Source organism: Urocampus carinirostris, chromosome 5, assembly GCF_059441175.1.
Source record: "Urocampus carinirostris isolate Australia breed hairy pipefish chromosome 5, RoL_Ucar_1.0, whole genome shotgun sequence".
NCBI lineage: Eukaryota > Metazoa > Chordata > Actinopteri > Syngnathiformes > Syngnathidae > Urocampus > Urocampus carinirostris.
In genome coordinates, this window is record NC_142353.1 from 40518232 (window position 1) to 40545649 (window position 27418).

Here is a 27418-nt window from a genome sequence, read left to right on the forward strand (position 1 = left end):
GATAAGCGGAGCATATGACGGATGGATATTGAGTTTAGAAAAAAAATGTGCAAAGTATAGCTAAATCAGGTATGGTGCAACAAATAACACATCAGAAAATTACAATTAAATAACACCAGAATCAGAAAACATGATGGGTTGGTAGCCAGTGTGTATAGGAATCATTTAAACTAAATTATTTCGGACACTTCTATGGGAACTCTCACAATGTACATGTTTGTTTACTTTATTTCTACCTTTTTAAATGCTTGACCTCCACAAAACTCAGTAAATATCACAAATCAATGATCTAGTTAATGGTAAGAATCAAATGTTTACCTGAACTGGTCCAATGCTTTTGTTCCTCCCTCCTGGCATGCCATCCTCCCTGATTGCTGTGTGAGAGGAAAAATATTAAGAAGAACAATCAAAAGCTGATATTTCTAAATTTTGTATTTAGCTCAGTCGTGACATTGTGATTATGGATCCTTTGGCTCTATCTGGTGGCTGACACAAAACTCTCAAAGATGTGCGATTGAACTCAATTCTATTTCCTGACTTATCTGTTTTGGTTTGTCCTTGAAAAAAAGAAAGAGAACCTCTTGAGAAAGCTCATCTTTAAAAATGAGTTATTTAAATCAAATTCTTGAGCCAAAACAGGCATCTGGTGAATGATTATTTGGGAATCTACATCAGGTAGTGTACTGACAGTGGTTCACAATTTATCCAAAAGGGGGCAGTAAAGGACAAAAAACGAGAAGTACTCATGCGTCTAGTAAACAACCAAACTGAGTGAATTATCCAACAACAATACATTCAAATTAAAACATTCACGAATATTGGCTGAAAATATATCATGATGACTTTGAAATAGTTGAGATATATTGTACATATGTGAAGAAAAATGCTAAATATTATTATTTAACGGAAGTCTCTGCATCTGTATTTCCTTCTCAATTAACCTGTTCTTTCCAAAATACAAAATCTTAAAGTGGAGGGACACTTCTCTGATTGAGATGTTTCCCTCTTCAGACACATCTCGTTCAAATTATCATCCTCAGCAAGCTCTGCAGGAGCTAAAAAAAAAAAGGTACTGGTCATATTATTTGTTATTTTAAAGTCTTTGCCGAAGCCATGAGTAAAATCGGTGATTGTCAACTGCTCCAGCTTCAGGACCCACTACACCATCCGAATTACTGTAAGCCAAATCAAGAAAACATTTCTACATCTCAAATTTAACAATTGAAGGGATTGTGCAGTTTAAAGCAGTGGTAGAATATATTCAACTATTTTTTTAAAAAGTAAACCTGCAAAACCAAAACGACCTTAAGTACCGTTTAAACTCGCATAAAATCTCATATCGCATATCAGCGACCCTCTAAAACAGCATTAAAATATCCAAATACCAAATGAAATCCACTGATTGGAATGTAAAGAAAATGCATACAAAAAAAAGGCAAATATAGACATGGCAGCGACGATAAAACAATAATTGGGTAGGCCTACATTATATTTTTCCCAACATGTATTACTGAGGTAAATTTAAAAAATGAATTGAAATGAAATATTTTTCTCCCACCCAACCATTTTGTCAAATTTTTGGACCCAATGCAGCCGGTGACTCAATAAGATTGCTCGCCCCTGAACTATCAAGTCCCGTGTATTTGTGACGCCCTTAATCACGAAGAGTCTCAAAGGGCTGCACAGACCACAGATTATTTCAAACCACAGACTATGATTACACCATCCCCTGATCTAAAACCTATATGAGGGCAAGGAAAAACTCGAAAATGTCAACATGAGGAAAATGAAGGGACCGCACATGAGGTCATCCCCCTTCCAGGATGAATAGGCTGCAACGGATGTTGCAATAACAAATAATACTGTACAAATATATTGTCAACATAAAATATAGGTTATGCATATGATGTAGAATATAAGTGTGTTTTAAGCCTGGATTTTAACAGTTCCACTGAGGTTGCAGATCGAATCTCAGGGGGAAGATTATTGCACAGCACTGGGGCCCGAATGGAAGACGCTCTCGAACCTGCAGATTTCTTCTTGGCTCTTGGGATCTCTAGTAGACCAGAGCAAAGGATCCAAACAGGAATATAGGGGGAAATTAAATCTGAAAGATATCAGGGAGCAAGTCCATGCATGATTTCTCAGGGAGGAAGAGCATTCCAAAACTGTCAATTGGAGTTTTTGCACAATTTTGATTACTAATCAATGTCTATTGTGTGTTGTTTGTTGGTGTCCTTTGAAACAGCCACTATATGTGCAACCCATTTTGAAGGTTTAATCATTTTCCTAATGCTGAGGTTCTTTGAGTTTTTCCTTGCTCTCATTTAAATTTCAGATCAGGGGGCTCTTTTAATGGTGGTCTGTGCAGCCCTTTGAGAATTTTGTGATCAGTTGATGTTGTAATGATGCCCTGTGCAGCACTTTGGAACAGTCTGTGATTAAGGACTATACAGATAAATGTGACTCGACTTGACTGTATTCCATCAATGACACTCAAAGAGTTAATAATACCATAACTTTGTTGAAATTTACCTTTGCGGTTCATCCCCATTTGCAGACACTTGAGTAGGCGGCAATACTGGCAGCGGTTGCGTTGCTTGCGCGACATCTCACAGTTTTTGTCTCGGCTGCATCGGTAAACGCGCTTGTTGCAAATGCTGCGCTTGAAGAAGCCTTTGCAGCCTTCACAGGAGATGATGCCATAGTGCAGTCCTGTGGCTCGATCTCCACAGATAAGGCAAGTACGTTGCTCAGTTGGATCATCTGCGCAAGTTCAAAGAAAAATACAGAGAATTGAGTCAAATAAGGCTACAACAACAAATCGTTGAAGTCAATCAGAATCCATTATCAATAGGTTTGGCAATTAATTTCATCATCGATTCGTCGTCTCGTGCAATAAAGAGCCACTAAGCACGCTAAATCAGTGAAAATAAGTGTATTGAATTTTGTTGTGAAGTTGGAGAGTTGTAGTACCACTTTCACCCAGCAGAGGACGCCTCACTACTGTTTTTTTATTCCCTAAAATAAAGTATCCTACGCTTTAAAACAATTGTTTAATGAAAATTAATTTAATACAAACAAAATTGTCTTGGAGACAGCGAAACACAACAAAGTTGACAATTTTCAAGGGAACAAAAAGGGCAGGAATACAGAGAAAAAAAAATCACAAAATAAATACATTTAAAAAAATAAGGTAAAAAGATATAATAATGATGGCATGTTTAACTCAACACAAGTGGCACATCCTTAAGCATATCATATATCATTTGCACATCGGTAATGTTTATCATATTCAAGGATTCAACCCATAAGACAAATTGACAAAACTTTGAAAAGTGGGTTTACATTTTTGATATTTTTTTGTGGAGAAAAAAAAGAATACGCATAAAATGGAATTAACTGCGCTTTCTTCATTACTGTTTTGTATGATAAGTCCAAATATAATAAGGTGGTAGGAATAGAGTATCTTACATATTTGCAGGTGTATAGCTTACGTTTGTATGTATTTTTGTTTATTTTTTTAAACTATACGAATTTTTTATTGTTTAAAATGATATAATATTGTGTTGTTTTGTGCACTATTCTTTATATGAGGATGAAATTAATAATGTGATTTTTAAATCTAAAAAAAATAATGGACCGATTCATCAATTATTAAAAAAATAGTTAGTTGCAGCACTATAGTCAAATACAGAAAATATGGTCACTTTGCCACAAGAGGATTTTTGTTGACCCAATTATTTTGCATTAATAAAGTGGGTACACTGCAAATCCTCTTCTACATTTCAAACTGTGACTTTGGGGTGGCTGTGGCTTAAATGCTTGTAGGGTGTTAACTAATCTCTAACGCTCATGTTGTGAAAATGGAGAGTAAATCATGCATATTATTCAGTTCAGATGAACTTGTTTACAGTCCCCATTACAAACAAGACCAGTGATAATGACAGGAACTAGCAACAATATTATATAAAGTAAAAATTAAGGAGTGCGGCTTGAAGAAAATATATCTATCCTCTTATTATTCCATGCTCTTGTGCAAGTACTCGTGTACAGTGGGGAAATATACAGTCATGGCGATGGTAAGCAGAGAAACCGTCTTTGAAGCTGATATTTGCTGTAGCAGAGAATTAAGAGTGGATTATAGGAACGCTCAGACTGCAGTTTAAAGACATTTTTTATGCTCGTCGTGGTAGGTGCTCTGAAAATGTTATGACAGCAGTTTGAGGAAGCCGTCAAAAAGCTTTCCTTAATCGCCGCAGCAAATCGACCTTCGTGCAACTCGACAAGGGAAAAAACATTCTATAGGGAACACAAATTAGTTGTTATCAATTACATTACGCATCAGCAGAGCAAAGCAGATGATTGATTAAAATGCAGTTCCACTTCGTTAATCCACGATGCATTCAAATGTTTTCAATTGTTTTGTGTACACATCGGCGTATACTTGTGTAGTCAAGTCAAACACAACCCTCAAAATGAGCAACTTGGCATCAAACTTTGCATTGTGTGACAATTTAAAACAGTGAAAAGAAAAAAATGAACACAAGGCAATATCCAACGTACAACTTTCGAAATCTCCGTCCACCTATACTTATGGCTATAGCTAGATCATCTTCAGTTTTTCTGGCAACTTGTTAAATCAATTTCTGGCACTGCAGCACGTAGCAGCCCGGCAACATGTATGACAATTTTGGCAGGCAGCCGGCACAGTAGTAGTACTTAAAATGTTGTATCCCTTAAATATGAGACAGCTATTGTTAAACACTTTCGTTTGAAGACCAACATAATATGTTTCTTAATGGGATACAGTGTAATACATATTTGACCACTAGATGTCACTGTATTGTGTAGTGCAACCAAAAATGTATGCTACAAAGCACAAGGAAAAATACAAACTAGGGACTAAACTGCATTGTTTTTGTGGTCAACCTTTTTACAGGTTATTGGGGGTACCCATAGCAGCAAGATGACAGAAAATTATGTCAGCTTCCTCTCAATGAGCCTCATCTTATGTAAAATACATTTCTTGGACGACGAGTATTTAAAAAAATGTAAGTTTGTATAATATTTCCTGTATTTTTGCCTATTGTTCTGAATAATATAGTTTTTATTAAATAATGTCTTTTTTATCACGAGTAGACGCCAAATAATAAACCGTGTCCCTTGTTATTGCATTTGATTACCATTCCTTTAATTTCATATCGGTGGCTGTTAAATGGCCACAATAGACTGCTAATATCGCCGAACATTGCAAATGCTAATCCCTTCTAACATCCTATTGCCAGTACCGATAACGTTACCTGGCATTGGTACCAACCCACCCAAACCATTTTTCATTTTGTTGCTATTTAGTTCATTAAATACTTTATTTTTCCATGTTAGCATGTTGCCATTGATGTGGCTTTTCAATGAATAAGTTGATAGCTTGATGTGACCACCTGGGCTAACTCGCTACAGTTTCTAACGTTGACCGAGAGTGAGGTTACACTGTGGATAGGTAATAATTCAGTTATAACGACCAACATATATTCATTTGTTAAGCAGTTTTAAAACTAATGTACGATGATTTTGGATAGTTACATAACTTTTTTATAATTTAAAAAAAAATGTATACATAGCCTTACTGTGTTTTCCTTACGGCAACTGTTTCTCTTTAATAAATATGTTACTGTGTTTAAAATGTAAAACAAAGGTATGAATGGATGCAAGTTCAATAAGAAGTGTTCTACATAAATATGTGTTTATTTGAGCTTTAATTTGAAAAGCTTAGCAAATGTCAACAAAAACAAGGACTGACAGAACTGTTGCATGTCCAATCCATCTCCATCCATGTTGAAAAATGTACAAGGCAACGTTTGTAAAAGTGTTTATATGGTGTATACAAAGACTATATCTTGTGAAAGTTTACACAGATGTAAGGTTTATGTACTTTATTTTTGTGAACTTATTGGCACTTTGTCTCAATGCATTGTATTCTACTGTTGCAGTTTTCACCATCCGGAGAAAATGAAATGAAAATGAAATGATCTGCATTTATATAGCGCTTTTCAAGTCAATGAAGACTTCCCAAAGCGCTTTTACCAATAGCGGCCGTGCAGCCATGTAAGGCGCAAACCTGCTTATTGGGGGCATTAGGGGTTCAGTGTCTTACCCAAGGACACTTCGACATGTAACACGGAGGAGCCGGGATTCGAACCTGCGATCTACCTCCTGAGCTAATGCCGAGAAGGAATTAAAGCTTCAATTACGGTACACATCCCCTGCGGTCACGGTTCATCTTTGGCGGTTCAGCTCGGTGTCATATCGATGACACTACACATACATTTGAAAAACTGAAAAGGAATATAGGCTGATTTGACCAACTGGACAATGTTGTATCGGGTATCCCGTAAATCAATATGGCTTTCAGTCTCAAATAATCTGCCTGATTGGAGACTTTCCATGCAGTTTCTTTAATTACACAATTTAAAGCATGTTTCATAATCTCAATTATTTTTGCAACACTTAGTCTTCAAGTCATATAAAATCAAGTTTAGATTACTATTACAGATTGCTAAATAACTTCTGGTTCAGGTTACAAAATCTGCTCACGTCTGTTGCAAAAAGACGCATTTTGATTCATTAATTGATCTTTTTCCACCCTAGCCTTAAAAAAGAGGATTACGTCCCTGGATGTTCACTTTTCTTTAATTCAAGTGTTGACCCAGAATAGAATAGAACAGTTGGGGGTGGTCTCTTAGATATAATGGACCAGATGATACTGTCCAGCAGGTTAATACAACCACCTGAGTGGACAGATTGACCTTAAAGTTTGTTTAATGGAGTACTTGAGTGTAATACTGAGAGACCTTTACTATTATAGAGGCAGACTGCTTGTTTTTTCAGTACATTACTCACATTAACCTTTCAATTCACAGTATTTCTGAACTATTATTATTGTTATATATTATTTTCTTATATTACTTTTAAAATGTGTTTTTGAAATTTGCTTGATATTGGAAAGGACTGAATAATAATTTCGCTGGTTTTCTACTTTTTAGGCATGACTGAGTTTTTCATCTGTACTGAACTTAAATTTTTGACAGAATTAATACTCCATACAATTCATATCACCATGTAATGTAATTTGGTCAGCCTTGAAAAAAATCAACAAATTATTGTGCATTTTTGGTTGCATTTGCTAAATACACCTAAAGGGGCAGTGTGTATAATTTGACTATTATAGGTCATTATATTGTGTAGTGCAACCGGAAACGAGTGCTACAACGCACAGAAAGAATGTAAACCACGAAGACTCAAATATACTGCACAATTTCTCTTCTACTTTATTATCACAAGTCTTTCACAAGGTTTTTGTTTTTTCGGGGTTAACCGTAGAAACAAGTTGTCGGAAAATTATGTCAGCTCCTTCTTGGTGAGGCTCATGCAATTTCTCAACTTATGAGAATCGAAAAAAATATGGAAATGATAGTTCAGGTATTTATTGCTTGGTATTCAAATCAATGTTATGGTCAAGATCAGAACAGAAGGAGGACCCAGATGCGTAACGTTACTCACAAGTTTATTGAAATATAGAGGAAAGTCAGCACCAGCGATCCGGTGCTCGCTGGTCGCGGGAAGCCAGCCGCTCACAGGATCGGAGCGAGTTCTGAATGCGGAAGTGGATCTTCCAGAGCGGGAGAGCGTAGCGTGGTCAAACTGGAAAAACGTGTCGTTAGCCGGGACGGGAGATCTGAACGTGGTCGAAGTCAAAAATGGTTCGTTAGCCGGGACGGGAGATCAAACGTGGTCGGGGTCAAAAAACGGGTCGTCGCAGGAGAAAAAGGGGAAATCAGGAACGGACGAGTAGAAAACGGTCGACAAAGCGGGACAGACGGGAGTCAGAGTCAAAAATGCTTGCCTTGTGTAAATAGAGGTTCGCTGACGGACTGACCCCAGGCGAGTGAAAGGACTGAGCTTGAATCGGGCGGGGAACCATTCAGGTAACCAGCAGCAGCTGGCACCAAGCGAGCGGGCACAGGTAAGTGTAATGAGTAATCATGACAGTTATTTCTTTTTATGAATTATTTTTTTGTCTACCACTAGGAGGCACCAAATAAAAATATTCTTACTTCGGTACATCCATTTTTCAGTACTTCTGAATGTATAACAAAAGCTTAAAATGATTATTCTACTAAGACCATGTGAAATTATTGTTCATTTTTAACATGCTTCGGAGAAAGAACATAAACCAGTAGATGAAACCTCGTCATGGAAATATGTCAATGGACCAGTTGAAAAAAACCTAAGAGCTCAATGTTGCACCAGTAATTATCATCTGGAATACTCAAATGAGCAGGACTGCATAGAGCTAATAAGTAGTACGTGAAAAAAGAGGAGGCTAAGCTTTTCAGAGACAAGACGAAGGCGAGTGGGGGTCTGAAAGGAAGCTTAGACTCTCGTGTTTTAAAGTTAATTGGAAAGAGGTTTATGGAGGTGTTTCTGTCAAAGAGGGGGCAAAAATCTCTAGAACTGAGAACTTGCAACGCCCGAAGACAGATTACCATTTAAAAGGTATGAGGTTTTAAATTTGCTGCCAGTAGAGAATTGCCAGAAAAGCCTCACTAGATAAGACAATGAGGCGTCACACAGTGTAGGCCAACTTGGTAGTAGATTTTTTTGTGAACTTTGGACATTACATTGACAACAGATACTACACGCTCAAAAACAAAAGCAGAATAGAGTACTACGGGATGTTTAATACCACATTTTTAGATCGATAATGACATCAATATCTCGTTTGAGTAGTCTTTAAAACTGATAGCATTAGTACATAAAACTGCCTTCACTCAGTGAAAAATGTCTTTTAAAAAAAACACATTGAAATCCAAAAAAGAAATTAGCATCCCTTTAATTACAGGTTTCTGAATTAAAGGGCACACCAAGGTAAGGAATAATAATTTTTGTCCCCCTCTGCATGTTTGTTTAACATTCGCGTAGAGCAACGCAAACAGGTAAAACAAATGCTAGAACTGATCACGTCTGTTAAGGTTTTTTATTCCTACAATAAAACAGATTAAAAAAGAATATGTTTGGGTTGTGAGTATAGAACAATGTTGTGAGGTTTTTAAAATTGCGCCTTTAAAATGGCTGACAATCATTAACATACCAAATGGGACTGAACACAGCGCGGTATGACAAAAATGAATCATAACATAGTGGAAAATTCCCCAAATTCCAGCTTCACACCAGTCACTTGTCCTGACTGAATCCAGCATGTGGCTTGATAGGACTCAAAACAATACCCATCTAACAGTAAATCCGAATACAACTTAGACCAACGTAGAGACTGTATAAAACTAGATGAATGGATACATTGGGACGAAGTAAATAAGTAAATAACCACATTCGAATATATGGATAATCCTCAGGTGCATTCATCACAACTTAATGATTACCTTGATTAAAATAGAATGTGATTGTTTAAAGGATGAAAATGATATAAGGTTAAAATTATTCAATTGTGAGTGAGTGAAATATTCAGATATGAAAGCAAATGCAATATTGTCAACATCACCAGACCTAACACCTTAAAATAAAATGTTATCAGCACCTACTAATTCATACCCACGTATCGCTAAATATGTAATGATGTTGTTTTTTGTGTACCTCAATACTGATATGTATAGAACATAGACTTTGACATGCCTGGCAGTCATGCATATCCAGATCTAAAACTGAGGTTGAATATTCTTTATTACGCTAAACATACCTATATTCCATGTATAACATAGCCTAATAATGTATTTGGATTAAATTTTTTACAGGGTCAAAATCTCAAAACAGGTCTGTTAAATATTCTGTTCAATATAAACCTATAAAGGGCTACGTCGATAAATTACGTCAATTTAAAATAGATGTATGTACAGTAATGGGAATCTCTGTAGTTTACTGGTTTATAGCAAAATACAAAATTTGTATAAACTATGTAAATGTATTTTAATTGACAGTGAAGATTGTTACTTGGTTATTTATGGTGCCATAGTGCCATCTGATGGACACTTGCAGTAAGAACAGGTTTGAGGTGCGGCGGTTTTATTTTTGTCTAAGAACCAATTTCAACATAAAACAACATTGTGTGTTATTTTGTGCCTACTAGTGGTAAAAAAAAAACTTAATTCAGTAAAAGATAGCCGGGACGGGAGATCAAAATAATACACAAGAAAAAAAATGTTATATATATATATATATATATATATATATATATATATATATATATATATATATATATGTAGAGATAGATAGATGGGTGCATAGATAGATAGATAGATAGATAGATAGGTGCATAGATAGATAGATAGATAGATAGATAGATAGATGGGTGCATAGATAGATAGATAGATAGATAGATAGATAGATAGATAGATAGATAGATAGATAGATAGATAGATAGATAGATAGATAGATAGATAGATGGGTGCATAGATAGATAGATAGATGGGTGCATAGATAGATAGATAGATGGGTGCATAGATAGATAGATGGGTGCATAGATAGATAGATAGATAGATAGATAGATAGATAGATAGATAGATAGATAGATAGATAGATAGATAGATAGATAGATAGATAGATAGATAGATAGATAGATAGATAGATAGATAGATAGATAGATAGATAGATAGATAGATAGATAGATAGATAGATAGATAGATAGATAGATAGATAGATAGATAGATAGATAGATAGATAGATAGATAGATAGATAGATAGATAGATAGATAGATAGATAGATAGATAGATAGATAGATAGATAGATAGATAGATAGATAGATAGATAGATAGATAGATAGATAGATAGATAGATAGATAGATAGATAGATAGATAGATAGATAGATAGATAGATAGATAGATAGATAGATAGATAGATAGATAGATAGATAGATAGATAGATAGATCTTGATTTGAATAATGCATTTGAATAATTCATGAACTATTATATAAGCATGCATCTTTCATATCTGTAGGTCAATAATATTTCATTTTTACTTTAGATAACAGAGAGCTGACATGACTGTCTGCCATCTTGGCAAAAAACAAACACAAAAGGAAACATATGGTGTGTTTTGGTCACTTTGACTCTCCGTTGTTGGTATTCTTCCATTTTCGGTTGCACTACACACAAAAAGTGGTCAAATTGGTTGGATCCTTAACCCACATGTGTCAAACTCCCGGCCCGCGGGCCAGGTCCGGCCCGCCGTGTAATCATATCCGGCCCGCAAGACCATTTGACATTATTGTTATTAATGGCCCGTCAATATGAACCACGCCGTCTCATCCCTGGACATCATATTCTGACGTTTTAGTCACTGTACCTATTCCTTCATATATGACGTATACTATACTATATACCAGGGGTCGGGGACCTATGGCTCACGAGCCATATACGGCTCTTTCTATGAGTACTTATGGCTCAGAGAATAATTTAATTGCATGCAAATTTTCTCCATCTCATTCAAAACTTGAACCATTAATTCTTCTCAGACACACGCAAAGCCAAACGAAAGCTGATACGTAAAGCAGTACTTTTCAGAATATATAGGGCACGTATTCACTACGATTTACAGTCAAGGTGTCACACAAAAAAACTCGTTTTGGCTTTACAACGCTAAAGAATCCTTTATATGAAAGCTCACTATAAAATCTATGTTCAGTGTTCAGATACTTTTTGATGAATCCACGGAACAAATTGTAAATACGCCAAAACACCGGAAGGGAATTTAAAGTTATTTGATTGGGTGAGTGGGAGTGATGGGTGGAGCTATGCAAATAGGGCAAGCACTCCCTCCCATCTCTCGCCCTACGCCGTCTGCGCCAAAGGTAAGCACATCAGGCTCCCTGTTCTCAGAATGTTGTGACGTTTTTACGAAATAATTTGTGTAGCATTTTCATATTTCTACTTTTGACAGGAGATATATTAAGGAGAGCAAAATCTTTTGGGATATTTACGTTTTTTTTTAATATATACGATGACATAGGAGCAAAGGAATTTGAATGTTATTTTAATATTAAGTTGTTTAAGTCAAGTTTTAAGTTGTATAATTTAACAAGATATTTTTATTCAGAGCAAAATAATGAATACTGTATAAGTGATTTAAGGTTTAAATTCAATATTCTTGTATGTTTTTATTCATATTTATGTTCCAAAAACATTCAGTTTAAGTGCGTTCAATAAATGTTTATCCTGGTTGGCCCGCGACCTTAAGTGTGTTTTAAATTTTGTCCCCTTGTGCAATTGAGTTTGACATCCCTGCCTTAACCACTAAGCTCGTATGAGCCCCATTTCCTGTGGTGTGTCTTGGGCTAGTACAGACTGGTGGCACCCATCCCTCTCCTATGTAAAGAAAAAAAATCCTGAGAGCAACAAAGACTCGTTGCAACAAGCTAGCTCATTAACACTCCCCCCCTCCACTATTAAACAAAACCCGAATTGTATCGCGTTTATGCAAATAGAGACTTCAAAGACACGTGTGAAAACATGGAGAGAGCAAACCATTCCATTTAGCCACTTCATTTGTGTAACAGTGGCCATTGTATTTTTGAGCTGTTGTTAGTTAAAAATATGAACATCTGGTGCCGTGGAGAAAACGCCCTTTGTATTCAAAATATACGACTGACGGTTGAGGGTTTCTCCCCAATGTTTGCCTACCTGCTGAAAGCGATTTTAAGTAAATGCTTTGACCCCCTGCCGGCTGAAGATATGAGGAGAACCACATACTGTAAATGGCGCTTCCTCGCCTATCCCATCCTGCCATTTGTCAGACCTGGTGCCCTTTCCAAAACACATTCAAGCCATATATTTCACTAACCTCTCTTTGTGAAATCCTCAACTTCCTTTACCGAGGGGGAAAGAAACACAACTGCTCTCGTAGCCTTCACTTAAGCTTATTTGCCAAATTTATCACCCTGTCTTTCAAGTGCATGGCCACCATATAATCAGGCCGATTCACACCTTCACAGACTTGATCTCAGCGTGTCGGGTCCTAAGACTCCTCCTTTTCCTTTTTCCTTCAGTAGATGGCAGTTAAATATTCATGGCATTTATTGAAGGGCTTTGCGCCTTGAAGTTTTGCTTTTTACCAATATTATAACGATGTCATGCCAAAAGGTATGGATTCGAAAATAACGAACCCAAACAATCATATGTCAGTAGTTTAGTTTTTTGTTTCATATCCTGGATTTCTAAAGAAAGCTACACAAACAAAAAAAAACATTTAAAGCCCAAGTGTGTAATATTTGACCACTAGATGGCACTGTTTTGTCTAATGTGAATGAAAACCAGTGCCAGGAGCACAGTGTAGCAGCAATATGCCAGACAAACAAGGTGGCAACTTCTAAGTAGAGATACAATTTTCTCGACCAATGTTTCTTTTATAAAAATTCACATAGGTATAGTAGTTCCTGTATTTTTGCCCAGTATTCAAATCCATTTTTTAATCAAATGAAAGTTTTTTTGCACTAAGGAGGCACAAAGTATTACACATTGTCCCTTAAAAGTTTGGAATGAAACCCAAGTTGACCCCTGCATAGAAAAAATATTTTTTCTTACTGAATGAAATTTTTTTGTACAACTAGGAGGCTCTTAATATTACACACTGTCCCTTTATGAGAAAGACTAAACAGGGTCTGCAGCAGGGGTCTCCAATCTTTTTGAACCTAAGTGCTAATTTTTGTAACTATTTATTGCAAATAGGTACCAGTTCGATATATATTTGTAAAATAACAACTTATCATGCTGATAATATATATTTTTCTACTATTACCAGATAAAATATTGGAAGTACAGTTAAATGCTCAGCCAAACACTAAAGACAATCATTTTACTAGAAAATAACATTGACGATTCAACTGTCCTTAGGGGGCACTGTGGTGCCCGTAGACACCATGTGGGATATCCATTTTTTTCTTTTGATGATGATAATTTTTACATTTGCCCATTAAACGACAACAATTAAACCATTTTCTGATCACATAGCACACAACCAATGAATAGTCATCTGCTAATGAAAAGGCCCAGACAAAAATAAATGTCATGATTACTGATGTGACTCAGCAGTGCTGTCTGTCCCCTTTTGTCTGTCCGACTGCAAACCTCAGTGAACACTAGGCAAGCCTTTTTCAACCCTGACTCCCACCTGTTCCGTTTTTTGCTCCCGTCTGTCTCCGGCTACGGCACGTTTAGATCCTGACCACGGCTGCTCTCACGTCCCGGCTTACGACCTCTTTTTGTCCCCGACTACGTCTAATATCCCGTTCTGGTTTACGACTCGTTTCCGACCCCGACCACGCCTTGCTCTCCCAGTCCCGGTTACCGACTCGGTTTTTCCGTCCCCGACACGGCCATCGCTCGCTACGGAACTTCCACTTCTGCGTTCGGAGCACCATCAGAGTACAAGAGCGACTTGCTACCCGCGTCCAGCAAACATCGGATCGTGGGCGCAGCCCTTTCTCTCTCCTCTAACAAAACTTGTGGTAAACGTTACGCAATTGGGTCCTGTTTCCGTTCTGGTCCTGACAGTTAAGCTCACATAAACCCGCCCTTTACTATTTATTTATCAATATTTGTCTTTTTACAGGACTATCTCAGAAAACAAGAATATTGTGATGAAGTTCTTCATTTTTCTGCAATGCAATTAAAACATTAAATGTTATATATTCTCAATTTATCACAAATCAACGGAAAAATTGCAAGAAATATTAAAATAACATGCTCAAGTTTACGAGTAGGCAGTGTAAGCCATAAGCAGCAATATTAGAATAATTAAAATACTGGTTAGTTGATTTGTAAGGATCCAGAATGTATGACGCTTTGTTTTTTGAATTGCAATACAGAAAATATATAAAACTCTTAATTTCCTAGACAGTCTGGTATTTCTATTTTCCTTTAGATTTTTTTCTAATCTACACATGGCATTTCCACTCAAACATCTTAAAATGCAGCGTACGAATAACAAACAAGCAAAATATAGATGTCATAACCACCATGTATAGGCAATCTATTGTTTTTTTAAATCATTATTAAACTTGTAAATAGTCTGGATTTTTGAGGCAAGAACAGTAAACAAAATAAAGAACTACTAATAAAACATGTTTTGGTTGCAAATTTTGTCCCCGTTATGCCTTTCTATAAAATACTACTACAATTGTTAAGAATAATGATTTACCGTTAGTGGAAAGTAGTATTTGCTTCATTCCAGTATCTAACCCCAACAACAGAACACATGCCCTTTAAATTCCTTTAATAGATTTGTGTACTTTAAACACACACCTCTTTGGACTATAATATCAAAATATTTGTGTACGTTGTAAGTAAATATATTACTCTACATATAGTTTTACAAAGTAAAATAGTCTCAGACATTTAGTAACTCTAAAAAGGTATACCAGAAAAGAGGAAAATAATCATCAGTATTTTGAATATGATGAATATGATAAATGTGATATATGTAATAAATATTATAGATTATTATTTAAAAACTATTGTTCTAATTTCAGTAACAAATATATATATATATATATATATATATATATATATATATATATATATAAAAACATACAGTATCAACACAGAGTAGAAAACTACGAGTTATTCAAATACAATTCGTTTTATCTCAAGAGCTTTGTATTTTGAATATTAAATCAACATTGAAATATTGCAATCTTGATTTCAACCATTTAGTTGCGTAAGTCAATTTAGAAAACTGAAACCAATGTGGAAATGCTCATAGCTGGTACAAAATTCTGCAGGTACAAAATTTTGATCACATGACGCTGATTTTAGCTAACCTGCATTGGCTCCCTGTTAGCTTAAGATGTGATTTTAAGGTTCTGTTGGTAGTATAAAAATCATGCGTGGACTTGCTCCCTCATATCTTTAAGATTTAATTTCCCCCTATGTTTCGGTCCGGAGCCTTCACTCTGAAAATGCTGGTCTACTAGTGATCCCAAGAGCCAAGAAGAAATCTGCAGGTTCGAGAGCGTTCTCCATTCGGTTCCCGGTGCTGTGGGATGCTCTTCTCCCTGATATTCGATCTGCAACCTCAGTGGAACTGTTTAAATCTAAGCTTAAAACACACTTCTATTCTATAGCATATGAATAACCTATATTTTATGTTGACAATATTTATGTACAGTATTATTTGTTATTGCACATCCGTTGCAGCCTGGTCATCGTAGAAGGGGGATGACCTCATGTGCGGTCCCTTCTCAAGGTTTCTTCATTTTCCTCATGCTGAGGTTTTTGAGTTATTCCTTGCCCTCGTGTAGGTTTTAGATCAGGGGATTGTGTCATAATAGTCTTTGAATTGCAATAATCTGTGGTCTGTGCAGCCCTTTGAGATTCTTTGTGATTAAGGACTATACAAATAAACATGACTTGACTTTAAACTAGGGGTGGGCAAACTACCGCCCTGGAGCCTGTCAGACTTTTGCATTTGGCCTCCCGAATAAAAATGATGCATGAAATGGTGAAAGAAAAATGAAAAATACTAATAGCGAAAATGTGTTGATTTTCTTGTCCCCGGTGTCCCTAACTTTCAATTAACTGGCTAAATTTGTATTCAAGATATTAATCAAATGTATTTTTTTTTTTTATCAAAATTTAGACAAGTCATAGGGCAGCACAGCGGGGCAGTGGTTAGCGCATGTGCGGCACAGTTCTGAGGTCATGAGATCGAACCTTCCTGCTTGGAGTTTGCATGTTCTCCCCGTGCTTGCGTGGGTTTCGTCAGGGCACTCAGATTTCCTCCCACATTCCAAAAACATGCATTTCAGGTGAATTGGCCGGTCCAAATTGTAAATGAGTGAGTGAGTTGTCTGTGTCTGTGTGCCCTGCGACTGTTCAGGGTGTCCCCTGCCCACTGGCCCAAGATATCTGGGATGGGCTAGAGCACCCCCGCGACCCTACTGAGGATAAGCGGTGCAGATAATGGATGGATGGATGGATGGACAAGGCATAGTCTATTAAACCCTATTTTTAAAAACGTACTCATCTCGTGAAAGGGACATAGTGATGTATACTCAACTACGTGTTAATCTAGATTATTTCAGATTTCAACCCTTAACACATTTGCATACATTTGCATGATTTATGTGAGAAGTTTGTCACATAGTTAGCACAGACGCACCGGTTGGCATCATTTAACCAGGCTACATAATCTTCTAGAGGTGTGAAGTACCGTGTTAACCGGTTAAATGTTGCTGGTGGTGTTGGGTAGAAATAGTTACACAGAATTGCATTGATGGTTCAATTTGTAATTATTTGTTTTATTATTTGATTGCCACGTTGTTTTTTATCCATGTGTCAGGGGTGTTGGTCTTTCAAGAGTATGGTACACTTTTGCTTGGAATCGATATATAATATAATTCAGAACCTTCTTTTTTTCCTAATATAAAGTCAAAATTCCGATCAAATGTATATTTAATCACAATGTTAATATTTTCATGAATATTAGTTAAGAAATGCAGAAACAATGCCTTAAGTGAGAGGAAGAGAGAGCAAAAGAGAGAGAGAATAGAGAGACCACCTTTAACCCCCTTAACTCCCTTTAAAGGCTGCATTGTTTTGCAGGGGTCAACTTGTGTTTCATTCTGAACTTTAAAGGGCCAGTGTGTAGTATTTTGGGACTCCTAGTGGTACAAAACTTTTCATTAAAAACAATATACATATTTGAATACAAGGCAAAATACACGAAATATCATACCAATGTTAATTTTTTCTAAAAAAAATAAATAAAAAAGTTGAGAAATTTGTACTTTTTCTTACATAATAAAATTCCTACTAAGAGCTCGCTGCCATCTTTGTCTGGCATCTTGCTGCCACGCTGTGCTCTGTTTGCATTAGACAACACAGTGCTATCTAGTGGTCAAATATTCCACACTGGGGCTCTAAAGCAAACCAGGAAATGGAAGTCTCTATATATATTTTGCTTGTGGTCACTTGTAGGGTACATTCCGTGAGATTTTTTTTCCAAATCTGGCCGATTTGACCTGTGTGACTTTGTCTTTACGGCAGCATGAGATTTTTTTTAATTTTTTTTTAATGGTATGTTAATTTTTGGTGCATTAAAAAGCAGCATGGTTGCAAATATAAGAACTAGAAAGTAGGAGGGGGAAGAGAGAGAAAAAAGATAGAGAGAGACAGAAAAGAGAGAGAGAGAGAGAGAGAGCGCAACAGCGAGATACAGAAAGAGACAGAAATGAGAAACACATAAGAGGGGGACAGAGAGAGAAAGAGAGAGAGAGAATCAATGGAGAGAAAAAGGAAGATTGTGGGAGTGAGAGAGGGGGCAAGAAAGCAAAAATACCAAAAAAGAAAACAAGAAAGAGAGCAAACAAGCAAAAAGATACAAATGGGATGAAATACTAAAGCGAAAGAACAAAGGCAGATACAAAAAGAGAGCGAAAGAGAGGAAAATAAGTTAAAAAAATAAATTAATAAAGAAATGGTGAAAGAGGGGAAATACTGTGACAGAAAGTGGAATAGAGAAAAGGTGAAAAAACGAAACAAAGAGATCGAGAAAAAAAATAGAAATTAAAATAAAGAGGAAGAAATAAATAAGTTGGAGAGAGAGCAAAAAAAACAGAGGTAGAAAAAAAGAACATAGAAAAGGGGTGAAAAAGGGTGAAAAAGGCAAAAGAGAAAAAAAGCAATAGTGAGAGAAAAATAACTATATAGAGAGTAGGGGGTTGAAGGAGAGATAGCTAAAAAAGCCATGATAAAGAAATAAAGAGATAGAGAAAGACAAACACAAGAGTAAAGGAAATGAATACTATAGTAGCAAGAGAAAGAGAAAAAAAATCAAGAAAAATAGAGATAAAAAGATAAAAGCAGGAAGGTAAGAAAGCAAGAAGGATTAAGAAATATGTAGAGATAAAGGGAGGATATAAAAAAATAGAACAAATAATAAGTGAAATAAATGGAGAGAAAGAAGGGGGAAAGATTCAGATTCAAAATAGTGAAAGCAAAAAATAGTGAAAGAAAAAGAACGAGCGAGATTTTCAAAAGCAAGAAATAGAGGAGAAAAAGCAAGAAAGGAATCGCCGATGCTGCATCTTTCCCCTCAGTTCCCCGAAGGAACCGGCAGGTTTTCCGGAGCCTCTCCGCTCTCCAAACTTGATCATGCTGGGCCGACTCAAGTATGGTGGCCAAATCTCTCCATTGTCCGCCGCACGAGCACACAAAGGCCGCCGCTGCATAGTGTAAAGCGGCCTTTTGAGGCCCTGCCAGTGCAACAAGGCGCGCTAAAAGGGTTTTCTCTCTTTCAGGTTTTGTTCCGTGCTTTCCATCACAATCATGCTCGGCTGAGACCGAGAGCGGGGGTAGCAGGGATCCGCTGTACTTTTCCGCTCCGACCGCACCCCCCCTCCTCCTTTCCCGGCCGACTCGTTTCCTTCGTTTCCAGATATCGAGTCTGTTCTTCTCCTTTAGCTATCTCCGCGTTGCGTGCACGGGCAAGGGGGTTTTTGAAAAACTTTTGGACTATGACTGGTATGTACATGACAGACATCAATCGCAAAGGTTTAAAGCATCTTTAAGGGCCTCTGGGACTGAGATCCCGAATTCCTGGCAAGCCACACTGTGATGTTAATCTTTTAAGTTATGTGCATGCAGTTGTAGATTGAGGACTTCCAAAGAAACAATTGTGACCTGTTGACATTGCCGTCTTGATAATATACATCCAGGCTTTAGGGACAAATGATTAGCATTAAGAAATACTACACCCGGCAGGGGTTCTGTATTAGTTTATATGCAAATGAAGCCACACGCTATGGCACCTAAATAATGTAAGGTTTGAGCTTGGCCTTTGTTTGCATTTTCACCCTTATCATTTGAATGGATATATTCCCATCTATACATGTTTTTTACAGTTTTCAATAAACTATTCTGACTTTTTGATCAGTTTTAAACAAAAAAATTGAACGTAACCAATGTTAACTGCTTAAAAAATGCATCCTTCACAAAAAAACATGTCAAATTTAATTGTATAGCCCTCTAAGCCCTAGTGTGTAATATTCAACCACTAGATGGCGTTGCATTGTCCAATGCGAATGAAAAAAAAAAAAAAAACAGTGCCCTGGAGCACAGTGTAGCTGCAAGTTTTTTAAAAAACATGGCGGCGACCTTAGTTAGGGATTCCACTATGTAAAATTTACACTAATATTTCAACCTGATTTTTTTTCAATTAACATTGGTAGAGATAGAGACAGACAAAAAACAAAAGAGGAAAATGAAAGAACTAATACAATGCGAGAGAGAGAAAGAACAAGAGAAAAAGAAAAGGAAGAAAGAAATAAGTTAGACAGAAAGCAACAAAAAGAGAGGGGAAAAACATAGAAAAGGGATGAAAAAAGTAAAAGAGAGAAAGAGTGAGAGAAAAAAAGGGAAAGCGAGTAAGGGGTTAAAGGAGAGATAGATATAAAAAGACAAGATAAAGAAATGAAGAGAAAGACAGACAAACTAAAGAGTAAAAGAAAAGAAATAATATAGTGGCAAGAGAAAGAAAAAAAAATCAAGAAAAATAGAGGTAAAAAAAATAAAGCAGGAAAGTAAGAAAGCAACTAAGAATAAGAAATATATATAGATAAAGGAAATAAAGATAGAACAAATAAAAAGTAAAACAAAGGGAGAGAGAAAAAAAGAAACGAGAAAAATGCATTAAGAGAAAGAATAAAGAGCTAGAGGAGAGAAACACAGATAAGAGAGAAAAGATTCAGAGAGCAAAGATATAGAAAAGAGGGAGGGAGAAATTAAATGAAAGAAAAAGTAGAAAAAAAGAGAAAGCAAAAAGTAGTGAAAGAAAGAGAACAAGCGAGAGGAAAGAAATTCAGAGAAAAGAGAAAGAAGTGAGAGAATGAAATGGAGGAAGAAAGAAATAGAGGAAAGAGAAAAGAGGGGGAGAAGGAAAGAAATAAGATAGTAATAAGATAGAAAGAGGGAGACAGAAAAAAAGGAAAAAAGTTCTGATATTTTTGCCTAGTATTTAAATCAATGTTGTTTTTTTACTGAATGAAAGTTTTTTGTACCACTAAGAGGCACTAAATATCTGTGGAATATGACCACTAGATGGCACTGAATTTTCTAATGTGAACGAAAACCAGTGCCACAGACCACAGCGTAGCAGCAGGTAGCAAGACAAACATGGCTACGACAAATTTCTCGACCTATGATTTTTTAATAAAAATTTACATTGTTATGATAGTTCAGGAATTTTGCCTATTATTGAAATTCACTACTTTTATTTGTATTTACTTTTACTGAAATAAAGTTTTTGGTATCACTAGGAGGAACTAAATATGTGTGTATTATTTGACTACTAAAAGTCACTGTATTCTTTCGTGCTCCCGAAAAAAAGGGAAGAATAGAAACTACGGAGACTCAAAGTGCCCAAAAAGGGCCACTTTCACAAGGATTTAGAATTTTGGAGCACAGTTAGCAGCAAGATGGTGGACAATCAGGTCAGCTACATCAGATGCGCCTCATGTAATGTATAACATAATTTTATGATGATTTGTGTATTTTGGCTCATTTTTAAAATCAATCTATTTAGTTTAATGGATAAAGCTTTTGTTTACCATTAGGAGGCGCATAATAATACACACTGTCCCTTTAATAACATAACGTTTCAAACGGCTGAGGACGATACATTTTCTCTATGTAAACATTTATAGCTTGTGCAAAATAAAAGCTGTTTATAGTTTGTGCCTAAATCTGACAAACAGTTATTAGGTATCTACTAAAAGGCTTAAAAATAACCCAATCTATTATTCTGCCACTGGTACAAAATCGTTTATTAATGAAGGATTTCAATCAAAACTATTCCTTGATTTAACGGTGCAGCTCTTTTTCAATTTATTGATTTTTAAAATGGCTAGGTAATCAAAATAATTCATTACCCAGGCCTACTGTGAATAGGTAATCAGGCAATGGATTCGAAACACTTATTAACCATACAAACAGATATGCACATTTATAATTAATGCAATTTTGTTACAAAATAAATAATTTGGTTGTCAAGTAAAAAACACTAATATTCCAAATAAACATGAATTTACCATTTATTTTTACATGAAAGCAAGGATAGATTTAATATTGACAGATTTAGTAAGTTATTGTTCTTTAGATAAGTCTTTAAGAGAACATTGAAGGACGATTTAGATAAGGAATGTCAAACTCAGTTTGGCTCTGGGGCCAGATCCAGACATTCTGACTCAGGGGGGCCGAATCAGTAAAAGAATGTCAATTTTTTAGCTTTTTTTTCAGTAGTATGCTTTATTGATCAATCTATATTCTTAACCTTCCCTACATATTATGGCCGCAGATGACGAGTCAAGTCAAGTCATGTTTATTTGTATAGCCCTTAATCACAAAGAGTCTCAAAGGGCCGCACAGAACACAGATTATTGCAACCCACAGACTATTATGACACCATCCCATGATCTAAAACCTACATGAGGGCAAGGAAAAACTCAAAACCCTCAAGTCAAGTCAAGTCATGTTTATTTGTATAGCCCTTAATCATAAAGAGTCTCAAAGGGCTGCACAGACCACAGTTTATTGCAACCCACAGACTATTATGACACCATCCCCTGATCTAAAACCTGCATGAGGGCAAGGAAAAACTCAAAACCCTTCTGTCAAGTCATCTTTATTTGTATAGCCCTTAATCAAAAAGAGTCTCAGAGGGCTGCACAGACCACCGATTTTTGCAAACTACAGACTATTATTACACCGTCCCATGATCTAAAACCTACATGAGGGCAAGGAAAAACTTAAAAACCTCAAGTCAAGTCATGAAGCGGGAGGTCGCTGGTTCGCGCCTCGACCGAGACATACCTAATTGGTATAATGGCGGCGCCCTCTGGCTGCGGCTGCATCGACTCGCTACAACGGGTCAGATGTATCGACATTTCGTTCTGTGTACATTGTTACAAAGAATGACAATACAAAGGAAATTATTATTATTATTATTATTATTATTATTTGTATAGACCTTAATCACAAAGAGTCTCAAAGGGCTGCACAGACCACCGATTATTGCAAACTACAGACTATTATTACACCATCCCCCGATCTAAAACCTACATGAGAGCAAATAATACACAGATATTGTCGACATAGTTATTCTCAAACATTGGGCCAAAAATGATTCTATGTTTGGCATTGAATGTTTTAACTAGTTTATTTCAACAGTTGAGTGATTGCAGTTTTATCCCTGAACCAACTCACCACGCCACACAAACTCAACAGTGCTATCTAGTGGCCAGAGAGAATAATTGGTTTGTATTTAGTAAAAATAAAGAACAAATCATAATTTTTGATAGGAATGACCTAGAGACACGCTTCTCTTTTTGGCATACTGTAAAATTGATGGCAGTTCTGATCAAATCATCCGACAAGCATGGTTGGCAACCCTAATTTAGATCATGAACAAACAAATGCAAAAAACAACAGCTATTGTATCCATCACATATTTCCCTCACTAATAATTTTAATGGTTCACCTCTCATCAACCTCTCCAGAATATCGTAAAAAAACTACGAAAACAATGTTCGGTCTAATGTCTTAAATTCTAAAGTCTGTTGCATATTTGTAGTGAAATAAGGTGATCAGGCATATTGGAAATTAATCAGTGTGTGCGTGCATGCCTGTTTGTGTGCACTGGGGGAAGGGTCGAGTCCAGTTGAAATAACACACCCTTGAGAGACAAAGGTCTGCAACATGATTTTCTTGATGGTTTGGTTTGACAAGGCACTGACCGACGTGATGGATCCTGTTTCAGCCGAATGAGAAAAAATGTGTAGCGTCAATGAGCAAGCTTCTGTCATCTGCTATTTATAGTTGAGTAGTACACAGACCCTGACCTCCCCCACCCTCACTATTGATCCTCTCACTACTCCTGTCCCCTGTATCTGCATCACATAAACAACCTTCCGCAAGCTTGGATTTGATTTCACAGAAAAGCAGGATATTCGCAACTCTCTGACCAACAGGTGCCGCCGAAAGATTAAAAAGGTGATGCAATTTGTTGAAGTGTGGCATTAACCCCATCTTAGCCGGAGCTACAACTGACATGGCTGCTGAGTGAAGGATTAACATGGGGGAGGGGACGAATACAGTAGAATGCTTCTTACACATGCTACGCCACAAATTGTGGGGGGTGGACTGGATTTGGGTTTATTTTAGTCATGCTTATCAATTTGAACTGAGTGTGAGGGAAATAAAAATAATGAGAAAACATGTATGCCCCTTTTTTCTGGATTTGGGTAATGTCATTTAACATGACATATTTCTCGTGATACGTCAAATTAAATCATCTATTTGTAAAGCACTTTCCATGCAATGAATTGCAACATTCAGATTAACAATAAGGAAATACAATCCTCTACTTTCCCCCCACTCAACAACATGGAAGGCAAAATACACACACAAGAGGTAAAACACAACACTCGTCCATCTATTTTCTTATCCTCAGTAAGGTCGCAGGGTAAAGATAAAATAAATAACAATAAAATCAAACAATTACATAAATCAAACAACAGCCAGGAATAGCCAGGTACAGGATGGTATAACGTCAAATAATGATGAATTAAACCTCATGATGTTCTTATTTTAAGAACTTTTTATATTGTTTCAATACAGCTTACTTGAAAATGTGAATAAAATTTTTTTTTGATTTTTCTCACAGTTACATTATTTTAAGTAAAATAAAATATCAATTATGGGTATTTTTTTCTTGTTTTTTACAACACAGTGGTGGGTCATTTTGACCCAGGGAAAACAAGAGGGTAAAACTTCACTGTTTATGTCATTAATATAATGTTTTTTTTTATGTTTTTATATTCTTTTCAAAATCTTACCTTTTTTATTTTGTTTTAATTGAAAGGAGAAATCCTCCAATTTTGTTCTACTTTTATAATGACAATAAAGGCTATTCATTCATTAATCAAAGCACATACAAAAGAAAAATCTCATAAGTGGTTTTAGGCAAAGGGGAGAGCAATGGAACAAAAAATAAAAAAACTTCAAAAGTCTTCAAAAGAAGAAGATGCATTAGCAAGATTGAGCCCAATGGCAGATGCCAAACAATTATTCCATTCCACAAACAAAAACGTCTAAAAAAATCTCACGTAATTCTTGGCAAGAAAGTGAAAAAAAACAAAAACAAAAAACAAACACGTTTTCAAGTCGTAAAAGAGAGCAAGAGTGAGCCGAATGGCTAATGTTTCCAAGTACAGTAGCATCCACCCAAATTATTGCTGACTGTGCAATCCCACGGTGCATCGAAACAAAAACACATTTTATATCATTAATGTATCATCTTTAAAGTTTTTTATCCATATGTTGGCCGGGAGAGAGATGGGCGCCAGCAGGCTGTATTTGCCCAAGACACACCACAGGAAATGGTGCTCTTACGACCCTATTGGTTAAGGAATCCAACCAACCATCCTTTTGCCCTCCAATTTGTTACAATGGTAATAAAAACCATTCATTCATCCATTCATACTACACATTAGACCTACAAGTATATCAATTTTTTGAAACCTTTCTTAAGAAGAGCACACAAAAGTAGGAATCGACCAAGCTAAAAACACCCCCACCCAAAAATTAGGAGCTAAATTGATTGCACTGTATCTTTAAATCATTTTACATGTAAATGAATGCATTGGGTTACCATCTAAGCAACAGATTGTCCCAAAAAGCCATTTTGCAACCCACTAATGCACTCCCAAGCTATCACAAATAATTCCCAGTCACACAGAAATACAACTAGTTAAATCATGGCCTTGTTCCAAGAAATAACCAGCTTTTAATGCAAGCCTAACTTACCTTCCCATGTATCCATTTCATGCTTCTCCCAGGTTGCCTGGAACCCATTCAAACATGAAGTCTGCTAAAGAATTGCTTCATAGCTTCTTCCCACCCCCATTTTCTCTGTTCTCTCCCCCAGCGAGCTCTTTCCTCGACAGCCTGCTCCTTTCTGACCACAGCCGGAGCCAAGTAATGTTACTGGTCACTTTACTGCCTCGGTCACATGACCGCAGAGTTCAAGCCCCGGGGTCGCGGCTTGGTTTGAGCTCCAATGACAGCTAGGGGTTATCTGAGTGGAACTGATAGTCCTATTTTCACTGCCGTCCTACAATACAACCCCTTGCACCCCCGCCCCTCTTTTTTTTTTTTTTTTTTTGCTCTCCACCAAATTAGCTTCCCCTCCCCTCATCCATGCCTTTAGGAGTTGGTGGAGAGGACCAAAGTGCATGTCCAAGCATAAACACAGGTTCAAGCTGACAAAACACACCAACATTAACTAATTGAAGCGTTTTGTGCGCCGGGGGAAAACGGTCCGTGATCTGGTTTCACAATCGGATTGGTTACCCACGGGTTGGCGAGAAAGCCAGCGGATTTCCACCAAACGGGGAAATTTTGGAACATATATATTATATATACATACACACAATTTGGGAATTGGCATTTATTGTTGGTGTTTTTCATTAGAATTTCACCAAATATTCACCATTGTGTTGCATTACGGCAGTATTCTTAGACCAGTGTGCTGGGGAACACAACTGTGTCGGGAGTTGTTACATAGTTTGCTAAGAAAAATGACCAATTTTATCTTTGCAGAGACATGTCAATGTTCAGTATATTTGCTTTCTTCCAGTAATCAGCCGAATAACTGTAAAATGTATCAATACCAGAGAGTTTTGGGCGGCGGTAGCTCAGGAGGTAGAGCGCTCGTCTTGGGCTCCTCCGTGTTACATGTCAAAATGTCTTTGGGTAAGACACTGAACCCCTTATACCCTCAATAAGAAAGTTGGCGCCTTGCATGACTGCACGGCCGCTATTGGTGTGTGAGTGTGTGAATGGGTAAATGTGAAGCACATTGTAAAGCGCTTTGGGAAGTCTTCATTGACTTGAAAAGCGCTATATAAATGCAGATCATTTCATTTCATTTCAGTTTTAGCAGATTACCCTATTTTCCGGATTTCAAGTTTCTCTGGAGTATAAGTCGCGCCAGCCAAAAATGCATAATTAAGAGGGAAAGAAACATGTATAAGTCACACTCTGAGTATAAGTTACATTATTTAATAAAATCCATCGCAAAAACATACAAGTGATCTTGAAAGGCCATTTAAAATTAGAATAAAATAAAGAAAACAGTATAAGAACGTTACACGTACGTGCATATCTTAGACACGCTCGTAAGTAACGAAGTAACATATTGAGGGTATTTCAGTTAACTGTAGCATAAAGAACATGCTCGCTAAACCATCTTCTTCACTCCAAATCACTAAAACCAATCAAATCTTCAAACTCAGTGTGACTTTTACCAGTAAACAACTCCCGGCCGGTCCCAAAAGGAAGGCAATGCGCCG

At 36.7% G+C, this 27418-nt stretch overlaps 1 protein-coding gene across 2 annotated transcripts in view; it reads right to left on the bottom strand.

The window, feature by feature from the left end:
* nr6a1a (nuclear receptor subfamily 6, group A, member 1a) overlaps positions 1-27418 on the bottom strand; it is a 126756-nt gene that overhangs the window by 14723 nt on the left and 84615 nt on the right. For both annotated transcript variants that reach the window (XM_088335221.1, XM_088335222.1), the window contains 2 exons: positions 2536-2766; positions 319-374 (listed from right to left, as the gene is read on the bottom strand). In XM_088335221.1, the coding sequence (XP_088191347.1) occupies positions 319-374; positions 2536-2766 (287 nt within the window). The remainder of the gene's footprint in view (positions 1-318; positions 375-2535; positions 2767-27418) is intronic.